We start from the raw sequence: 10,897 nt of genomic DNA, 5'->3' as shown, positions 1-10,897 counted from the left end.
TCAAAGATACAAACTAAAATAAAAACAAACCTTTCGCTGTGACGCAACGAAGATACTAAAGTGTCAACTTAACTGAGAGATTTGATACATTGAACCAATTGAACCAAATAACAATAATTGCTTCTTATAACAAAACATATTTTTTTATTGCAATATGCACAACGTCATAAATGACAACAGTGGTAACAGCATCATAAAAAGTAACGGGATGTTTTGATTTTCCAAAGCACACGAAAATATAAAAGAGGTCTGTGTACGAGCGTGCTCATTTTGAAACGTTACGTAATCAAGCCTGGTTTCTATTACTTTACACTGGCACTTGGCTTGATTGCGGGGCTAGGACTTTGTGTAAGTAAGGATACATATAGACGACGTATATTACATTATATTATATATTACAGGATAAGAATACAAATAGACGAAGTATATTACAACTATTATGTATTACATGACACCTTGCTAGTAAAGATAATATATGTCGTCAAAGAGTACACTTAAATGAAGAGCTGTCCGATTGCCGGCCTTTCGTAAATAAACATCCGGACTTATAGGTGGTAAAGAGGACGTTGATAGTTGCCGCCTCATTGATTCGATGTTTGTTATTCAAATTAGTGCTACCGCATCCGCCCTTTTTTCAACTTCACGCCATTTTTACAATTTAGTCTGTTTGTTTCTTGATGGAAACCAGTCCAAGTTGTTTCGTATTTTTCCCGCACAAGTCACTTTTATTACAAAACTGTTATCGTTTTTAACTTGCACTTTACTTACTTCGTGATACTTCGTTATTGATTATGTACTTTATGGTACTCATCCAATTCGTTGAATCCGATGATTGACCATTACTGTTGTACTGTTAGAGTCAGCTCTCCTGAAGTTGAAATAATTAGGAAGCAGCGGTTCGTCTGGCAGTGTACTGAGGAATTGGTCAAGATGCTGTTTAAAAGTTTGTTTGGTACAGTTTGTGAGGTTTCTAAGGGATTTTGGCAGAGCATTGAAGAGCCTTGGTCCTTCTTGTGAGAGACAACCTCTCCAGATATTTTTATGTTTGACATTTATAGCTTTCAAATTGCATTTTCTACCCAGTCTCTGATTTGTGTAAGAATGCACGCCGCCTGCCTCGTCATTGTAGTTGAAATTGGGGGCAATGTCTTCTAGTATGCACCACGTGTAAATGATTCTGTACCTGTCTCTTCTTCTTTCAAGACTGTAGATTTTCAGTTGGTTCAATTTTTCCCAATAGTTTAAGTGGCTCAACGAGGGGATACCGTTCAGGAATGATTTTTGTAGCAGCTCTAGTTCTTGAATGAGACATCTCTTTGATGGAGACCATAGTTGAGAGCAGTAGTCAAGGTGTGGAATGGCAAGTGACTTCCAAAGGGTTAACATGACATCTTTGTCCCTTGTCTTGAAAGTACGAAATATCCAAGAGCTGATAGATTTCACTTTGTTGATTTGGTTTTTGATGTGTTGATTGTAGCTCATATCTACATCTAGAGTAACTCCAAGGTCTTTGACTTGGCTTTTTGTTTCAATTTGATCTCGAGTATCAGAATAATAAACTGAATAGGGTTTCAGCTCTTCATTTTTTCCATATTGCATATGTTCGAATTTGAGTCCATTCAGTTGCATATTATTGATCTCTGACCATTTGTATACTGAGTTGAGATCGTTTTGGAGAAGTTGGACATCATTTTGACTGGCCAGTGCTTTCATCAGCCTGGTGTCATCCGCAAATGAAGACAGGACAGCGTTGTATATATCTTCATCAATATCCTGTATCATTACAAGAAACAGAAGGGGACCTAGCACAGAACCCTGAGGCACCCCGGATATGATATCTGCATTTTTGGATAGCGTTGTGTTGACAGAGACTCTCTGTGTTCTCCCTGTAAGAAATGACTTTATCCAGGATAGAAGTTTTCCACAAATGCCATTTCTTTCAAGTTTCTGTAGCAGTATCGAGTGATCAACACGGTCAAATGCTTTACTGAAATCAAGATAGATGACATCTACATTGTAGCCATTTTCAATATAGTGGATTAGACGTTCAGTGTGAGCAAGCAGTTGGCTTAAGCAGGATCTTCCTGACCTAAATCCATGTTGGTTGCTGTTGTAGAGGTTGTTTCTTTCCAGATGATCTTGCAAATTTTTTCTTACAATCTTTTCAAAACTTTAGTGACGTGTGATGTAAGAGCGACAGGGCGATAGTTTTCAGCCAATCCTTGATTTCCTTTTTTGAAAATAGGGGTGATGTAACTTGTTTTCAGTATCTTCGGAGTGAATCCTTTGTCAAGAATGTTCTGCCATATCAATCTGAGTGGTTTTGCAAGCTGTGATTTGTTTTTGAGTAGAAATATAGCTGGAAAGCCATCTGGGCCAGCAGCTGAGTTTGAAGAGAGGGTTTGTGTCTCTCTAATAAAGTCGTCCTCTGTGAGGTCAAAATAATCAAGTTTCTCCGTAACTTGCGAAGGATTGAGATCAGGATTTTCATATTGTGATTTTGGTGGTGTGAATACAGATTTATATTGATCTTGAAGTATATTGGCCATCTGAAGGTTATTGTCTGTTAGCTTATTTGTGATGGGATCTAATAATGGTCCCACTTTAGGTTTGGTTTTAGAAAATCTTTTTGCGTAAGAGTAGAAGAATTTGGGGTTCACTTTGATTTTGGAGATTGCATCTAGCTCTTGGTTGTACCTTTCGTTGGCATAGCTGCTTTGTAATTTTAGTTCGATATCAATCAATCTTGACTTTGTGTTCTTGTTGAGCTGTCTTTTCTTCAGTTTCTTTCTTTTTCGCATAAGAATTCGACGATCGCGTGGAATAATTGTTTTCTTTATCGGTTTTCGTAAAGGAATGTTGCTTTTGGTGATAACATCAACTTTTTAATTACATTAATTGACATCTTGACATTACAGCTATCTTGTTAGATGTTTTGTTTCGAGAGTTCTAGCAATAGTTTATCTTTCAACTTGGAGAGGGAATGTTTGTAAACATAGAATTTTTTTTCATAACAGTTATTTGGGGGTCGGAATTAGGCTGGGCTGTCGGCTTTAGGACCTCTCACGGTACTCGACAGTTTACCGTGAGAGTGGGTAACTTGCATCAGTGGAGGCTAACATGCATAGCCCTAAAATGAGTGACCTGGCTGGTCATTAAAATAAACTATATTCAGCTCCGCTCGCAGCTCTAGTCTACCATTTTTGTTTTGATTTAACTTTGTATTTTAATGACCAGACGGGTCATTCATTTGAGGGCTATGCATGTTAGCCTCCACTGATGCAAGTTACCCACTCTCACGGTATCATTTGGAATACCCCCGTTTTTGGACCATTCTATCATGGGCGAGCAAAATAGGGCGGAAACTAAGAAGCACCCTCGCTCAGTTAGTCACACTAGCTTCCCGCCAAAATGCATATCAAAGATTAATGCTGCGAAAGCGCTATATCGTTTACTTGACTCTCAAGCAAAAAAATGCGCCGCAAAACTTCTAAAGGGATTCATGAAAAAATAACCCGGCGCTTTTTAATGAAAATAACATTTTCAAAAACTTTGAGAAATCGCCTAAAATTTAAGCCATAGATGAAAAAATTTAAGCCAAGCCAACCTTGAAAACTAATTTGAAGAGCAACTTCCCAAGAAAAAGATCTACGGGGGAGGCGGAACCTACCTAGATCCGCGCACCGCCGGATAGGCTTTTTCCCGGAAATTTTGCCGGACCTCAAACAATGACCCATTTACATGTGCGGAATTATTTTTACTTTAGCGTATAAACAAGGCCTTAAAAATCGAAGCGCTGTCTCGGGAATTGAATGACAAAATTTGGTTGGTTGATATTTGGCTGCTGCACGTTCGCAATCGGTAATTTTGTCTCATTTTAAGTTTGCAAGTTTTAATTGATTGTCTTGGGATCTTGAACTTGATTCAGGTAACTCTCATCCTTGTTGTTGAAATACATCCTGTAGATGACTGATGTTGTTTTTTCTGCAAGCTTAATTTCCTAGTGTGACTAACTGTCGCTCAGTGCAAGATTGATGCCTCATCTCACACAGCTCTGCTCACAGCTTATACTCTACCATTTTTGTTTTGATTTAACTTTGTATTTTAGTGACCAGCCGTGTCATTCATTTGAGGGCTATGCATTTTAGCCTTCACGTCTCTCATGCAAGACTCATGCAAGTTTAACACGGATCGATCTCACGCACACCCACCACGTAGCTAAAACTATTAATGGAAAAACATGAATGACCATCTATCCACCTACCAGTGTACATCGTTTTCTTCAATCTCAGTCAATGGATGTCAGTTTGTTTTTTTATTTTTATCCAAACACTTGCTCCATGTTGGATTTTTTGCTGTGCTGACCCATTTACCTGAATACAACGTTCTTCGTAGAAATCCAATCCGTTTCCGAAGAGGACGTCTCTGATTCAGCTGTGATTTAAGAGATCACGTTATTCGAGACAATAAAGATATGCTATGCATTGGGATTTAGCTCCGTCGCCAAATACCACAGATATCTAGCCCGAAAGGCTAGATAGGCAACTTTTAGACGATGCTATCGTCCGTATAATGTATTATTATGATATAACATAGTTTGTGTATTATTGCCCCCGCAAGGAGCGTAGCGACTGAGGAGGCATTCATAGCTTCACGCAATATATTGGACTGGAATCTCGATTTTTTGCGAATTGTTTTTGTTTTTGCGTCGTAATCGGCTTTCCGGCCAATTAAGTGTTCCGCAAAAATATGGCGGTAAATTATACAGCGGTAAATGTTATACATATTTTTATATTACGTTATATGCTATTACCATTATTGCGTATTACATTTTATTAGTTTTGATTAAGAATTGAAAAGCTGAAGCGAGTGTTATAAATGCAAATTATAGAAAAAGTATAGTGATTACACCATAACACGAATTACAATATTACTTGTGCAAATCAAAACAAACAAAATGGCAGACTGGTTATGATGATGAGGTGCGGTTAAATCCTGACAATGCGGATCTATTTTCCACCTCCTATCTCTCGATCTCCTTTTCTATTTTCTAGTTTCTGAGACTTAGTTTCTCATTTCTGACTGAGTTTTCATACCTGTCAATCATTTGTTCATCAATTTCGACCAGTCTAATTTTCGCACCGAGTGGGATTCGAACCACCACCAAAGAAAGACCTTCGGATCCGGAAGCCAGCGCTCTATCCCTTGAGCCATCGCCGCACAGCAAAATCACGCAATTCATAACATTTTATACCAAACTGGCAAAATACGGGGGTAATGTTATTATAATATGGGTAAAAGTACCCCTTTTTTAACCTGACTGAAATTCGAGCCGTTACTAGCAACCCTGCGGGGCCCAAGGCGCCGAGTATGCACCCGGCACAGTGACAAGCCGTTACTAGAAACCCTGGCCCTACATCGAAGACGCCAAAAAATAAAAATTTAAAGTTTCCGCATTGTCAGGATTTAACCGCTTCTATGATGATGAGCTGATTCATTGACTGGAAAAAGTGTTTTGTATGTCAAATTTTGTTTCTTGTCTTGAAACTGAATACTAAATACTGTAATTTAGTCAGAAGTTCATTTCAGCAATGATTTCAATTCTTTTTCTGGAGTCTTTAAAGAAGTTTGCTCAAGTTTTCAAATGTACATTTGATATTTTTGTTCAAACTGTAATTTATCTTTGTCTGTTATTATAATATTAATAACTAGCTTTATTGTTTATAGAGCTTCTTTAGCTTTAAAGATCATCACATGGTCGTAACTCGAGAAAGTCCTTCTTAACTTGGTAAAACAAGATACCGGCAAAGTACAAAAAAGTTGAATCTACACATAAGTAAAGTTGAATCCAAAAGTGGTTGAATGTGTTGAATGTCAATGTTTTTTTTTTTGATCTTCAAAATAGATTTACCTCACTTAGAGTGTTTTCACTGTTTGTTCAGTGTGGTAAATCTATTTTAAAAACCTGAAAAAAGTTTTTTTACATTCGTTTAACTTTGCATGCGCACATTCAACTTTTTCATGCAGTTGTGATAGCCTAAACAACTTACGCTCCAGGGGTTTGGTGAAATAGCTCCAATTCTAGCTTTCCAAGTTAAGGCATTTAACGGTGGTTAGACTAGAAACACAGACAGTCATACAGGAACATCATAAAGTGAGAGTATATAGCTAAAAACTCAAAAAGTCTATTTTCCTGAAGGCCCGTCTCTTCATTGTCTGCGCTGCAATCATATCTTAATGGCTTCAATCCTTTCAGCTTGGAGAAAAGATTGCATCATGAAAAAGTACTATGCACTTGAAAAAGAATTAGGCACATTTCAACTTTTCGACTGTAAGTCTGAATGGACCACAATGACTTCCTTTGTTTTTCTTTTGACTGCAATCACAGCGTACGCAAGTGGAGCCCGGGCCTTAACTAGGATTGGTCTATTTCAGATGGCGCAGAACTTTTTGATAAATTTTATCATCTTATCATCTTACTATTGTTTATTAGGCAAAGTAGCAAAGAGAATTGTTGAAATATATAGCAGCAAATGAAAAATAAACAAGCTATTTCTGATTGGTTACCTTGTTGATTTATTCACCGCTATATATTTTGCCTACAATCTAAGATGTCTGCAGCATTATCGGAAAAGGTCTATTTAGTGAATGATCATGACATATATTGTTGTAAGACAAAACAAACAAACAAGGAGATGTGAAGTAAGTCAGTAAGATAATGACACCATGATTTTTGAAATATGTTTTTGAGAATTTTTTCCAGCTTTTCCTTGAATTTTATTAAATTGTCAAGCTGCATGAATTCTTTTCAAGTATTTTGTTAACGGAATATGATTTTTTTTTCAACCAATCAATAAATAATTAAATCAATCAATTATTCTTGATTATTTTCTATGCTTTAATTTTTGAAGCATTAAAAGCTTTATAAGTGCATGACATGACCTTTCTGTGGGGGCATTTAGTGAAAGCTATGACTAGTCTAAAACGTAATATGTTTCGCGGCGGATAGAGTCTGTGTTTACGGACGATATCAACTCGGCGTTTTTCTTGATTTTACTTTGCCCTGACCGACCATGGAGAAAGGTCGGTGATTTTTGCGAAAAAATCCCGTAGATTTATTGCCGAGCTTGGTAGTCAGTTCTGCTTGTTAAAAATAAATTCAAAACAAACCATTTACATGAAAGACCTTGTTGCAAAGAAGTTACAAACTAAAGTACTAACTAATATAGGAGGCTAAGAGACTCAAATACTAAAGAATTGCATAAAACATTTCCACACATACAGATCAACTTTTTGTCGCCCTGTTTTGGAATCATTATTCCAGCTGGGTCAATCTGTATTAGCAGCAAGAACTGCCGCGGGATTTACCAGTCAGACCCGACTGTTTGTTTACATTTGTTCGAACCGGGTCGGCCGATCACACCGCTAACCAAAATCCAAAATTTTCGGTTTTTGCCGAGTTGATATAGTCTAAGACAACAGCTACCCCCGAAAAAAATTCCCGTCTTCACGTTTGTTCCTCTTAGATGAAACTCGTCTTAGACTATGGCATAGTCTAGGCAACTTTAAGCTTTCTCAAGCAAAAAAAGTGAAGCAAAAATTGGACTTTTAAATTTCGTGCCAATGGATAGGATGGGGATAGGATCTAGCATTTTAATGCTTGTTACTATAACGAGGAACAAGAAGCAACGAGAAGGAACGAGAAGTAACGAGAAGTAAACGAGAAGTAAAAATAAATCCCGGGGGCGGGGGGTGTACTTAGGCCCCGACTTAGGCAAATGGAGGGTACGGTATGTGCCGCCCTTAAGGATACCTTTTTTGGACAAAGTCCAGCTAAGGGTCGGAAAAATCAGAAAATCAAATTTCAGTCCCACTAAGGCCGTAAGGGTCGGAAAAATAGGAAAATTTCAACTTTTTACCTCCTGAATGATCGAAATTTGATCAAATTCAAAATTGGTCAAATTTGTCCCGCTAAGGGTCGTAAAATTTCAGAAGCAGCCACCGACCTAAATTTGCAAATATCTGTTCTGATTTCCCAGCTGGAAGAATTTCCCCGAAATTAAGAACAGTTCCTCGTTTTCCAGGGGAGAAATTTTATCAAGTAAAAAAATTGAGAAAAAAAAGAGGAAAATGAAAATGAAAAATGAAGAAGAAAAAAATCAACTTTTTGTAGAAATGTGGTATAATTACCATGTTCACAGGAGTGATTCTTCAATCTTAGATCATCATCACTGTCAAAAAAAAGTTCAAAAATATTCATTCAATCAAAAGATATCAAAGAAAGTTTATTTCTGGTTGACTCTATAAAATAGTAAAAACTGGTAAAAAACGACAAGTCACTCCTGTGAAAATGGTAATTATACCACATTTCTACAAAAAGTTGATTTTTTTCTTCTTCATTTTTCATTTTCATTTTCCTTTTTTTTTTTCAATTTTTTTACTTGATAATATTCCACTCACGAATATCTTCTTACGAGCACAAAATCGCAACTTGATTCGAATTCTATCAAAACTTACAGCCATTTTTTTCTCCAGCTGCAAATTATTTCGAGACAGACTTTAATGATCAGTTTTTGGAATATACATCCAAAAAAATCTTATAAAAGTCGCTAAAGCATTTTTTTACCCAGGGTCGGCTTTTTATTGTATTTTGGTCGAGGGTCGGCTTTTTTCCAAGAAGGGTCGAGGGTCGGCCTTTTTCAAGGGTCAGGGACGAGGTCAAGGTCGGGTTAATGGAGATTGCCGTTATATTTTTCCAGCTGGGAGGTAAAAAAAACTTTCGGAACAGGTACGAAATTACCAGGCGATCGGTTTTATGCGAGTTAACTGTTCTTATCTACCAGGGCCACGGTGATCTGGTGGTGGAAGTATGATTTAATAACTCGAGTTTCAATAGCCGAAGAAAGATGGAAATTTGTTTATATAGTGCAATTGATGTACGAAATAGACTAAAATCTAAAATCTCCGAAAGCTATAATATGATTTCTTGAAACAAAGCACTTTCGTTTTCTCAGATCCCTCAAAATCCCTAGAAATATCCCCTCTCAGATCCCGCAAATCGGAATTCACATAATTCCGACTGTAGTGGTGCTACAGATCTAAAATTTTGACTGTAGGACCATAGTATAAGAAAGCCGCGGCTGGAATGAGTACAGCTGAATTTCTGTTGTTCTATCTATGTCGTAAGAACGAATTTTTTTATGGTTCGGTGACAATTTCTATTGTCAATTTAATTTGACTTTTAACAAACTACCTCGTTAGACGTAATTTTGCTCATAAACGCAAATCTCTTGATAATTCAAGCATTCATAACATCAAAGCAAAAGAAAAGACTCTTGGTTTAAAAGTACTAGAACGTCAGAATGTCAGTGCTTTAAGAACTTGAAGAAAATTGAGTGCCTTGAAATGCCTTCCTGATTATTCTGAAAAATTATCACTGGTATTAGTAAATAAATATTCTAGCTGCATTCTGTGAAAATTCCATTCGAAAAACAACAGTATTAAGGTGACAGTAAGCATTCAAAGTTTAACATTTGGAAAATAGTTCTTTTAATAAAATGTGTGTTATTTGGTCCTAAATTTATAAAAATTTATTTGGAATTTATAAAAATATACTTCAAATAAGGTAATAAGAGAGGATAGTGGGAAAAATTTGAGACTTGAAAAGTAGTTGTTCTTCAATTGAATATTATAAACACTTTTAAGTTTAAGGATTTTGTTACCTTCGACTTAGTTCTTATAAACCATGGAGACACAGATAGAACATCCATTTACGACAAAAACAATAGCGTCGTCATTCCAGCCGCGGCTTTCTTATACTATGGTAGGACCAGATCATAAATACAATAAAGATAAAACAAAAAGTTTTTGTTGATTGATAAATGTTTTTATAAAAATTAAAATTTATCGATATTTTGAATCCGATAGCAGATCGCTGTGGGCTGACAAAATGTTATAAGAACAGATCGCTAAATTTCAGCTCGACTGAAGGACTTTTAAGAACAGAAACTTAATTTCCAGCTACAGTTTAAATATCTGTACCAACAGATCGACTATTTCCAGACGTTCTACACAGATGGAGAATTTTCAGCTGCCACTCCAGGCCCGAGGGGGGGGGGGTACTTAGGCAAATGGAGGGTACGGTATGTGCCGCCCTTAAGGGTACCTTTTTTGGAATGGACTTCCAAAGTCCCGCTAAGGGTCGGAAAAATCAGAAAATCAAATTTTAGTCCCACTAAGGGTCGGAAAAATAGGAAAATTTCAACGTTTTACCCCCTGAAAGATCGAAATTTGGTCAAAATTGGTCAAATTTGTCCCGCTAAGGGTCGCAAAATTCTCAAAATTTTCCTTTGTTTTCTCCTTAAAGAACAAATCTCAAAGACTTTTTGCTTTTTTTGAAATTCCCTCAGAACAGATAGGAATAATTCTTAGACACCTTATTTTTTGGATATCAAACTATTTTTTCATAAAAACAGATCATATTTTTCCAGCTGGTCCCAATCTTCAGTAGAACAGATCATAATTTTCCAGCTGGTCCCAATCTAGAGATAGATAGAACAGACTGCCATATCCAGCTGGAACATGCCTTCAGAACAGATATTTTGAAGTCCCTCTTCAGTGGATGCTTTCGGATTTTGTCAATTTTGGTGATGGCGTCATCATTTGGGCCCTTTTTGTTACTGGAATCTGGACACGTTTATTTTGTTTTTTAATTCTTTGTCAAATCCGTCTTAAAATTTCGTGGGGGGGGATACAAAACGTGTGACGGTTTCCTGCGGGCCATAAGGCCAAAATCACGAAAATCAAAAATCTTTCTCATCTCAGCTTCGACCAAAGTATGGGGAAAATCGACAAAACTTTTGAAAACAATTTCTCTAAGCGTACGCATAAAATGTAA

At 36.8% G+C, this 10,897-nt stretch overlaps 2 protein-coding genes across 2 annotated transcripts; both read right to left on the bottom strand.

Moving 5' to 3' along the window:
• Positions 1-807: 807 nt before the first annotated feature.
• On the bottom strand, positions 808-1,782 carry LOC136819220 (uncharacterized). Its single transcript, XM_067075439.1, has one exon. The coding sequence runs from the start codon at positions 1,780-1,782 to the stop codon at positions 808-810; it is 975 nt and encodes a 324-aa protein (XP_066931540.1).
• A 371-nt stretch (positions 1,783-2,153) lies between these two features.
• Positions 2,154-2,801, bottom strand: LOC136819218 (uncharacterized). Its single transcript, XM_067075438.1, has one exon. It carries the CDS (start codon positions 2,799-2,801, stop codon positions 2,154-2,156), a length of 648 nt encoding a protein of 215 aa, XP_066931539.1.
• Between the last annotated feature and the right edge of the window lie 8,096 nt (positions 2,802-10,897).

The sequence above is a fragment of the Clytia hemisphaerica genome, unplaced genomic scaffold (assembly GCF_902728285.1).
Source record: "Clytia hemisphaerica strain Z4C2 unplaced genomic scaffold, Clytia hemisphaerica genome assembly, whole genome shotgun sequence".
NCBI classification, from domain to species: Eukaryota; Metazoa; Cnidaria; class Hydrozoa; order Leptothecata; family Clytiidae; genus Clytia; species Clytia hemisphaerica.
The sequence above is the reverse complement of the archived record's forward strand: the minus strand, read 5'-3'. Positions and strand labels throughout refer to the sequence as shown.

What these genes read in the sequence shown, in the direction of transcription:
- LOC136819218 (XM_067075438.1), bottom strand. Translation starts at nt 2,801, where the DNA reads ATGCGAAAAAGAAAGAAACTGAAGAAAAGACAGCTCAACAAGAACACA.
- LOC136819220 (XM_067075439.1), bottom strand. Translation starts at nt 1,782, where the DNA reads ATGATACAGGATATTGATGAAGATATATACAACGCTGTCCTGTCTTCA.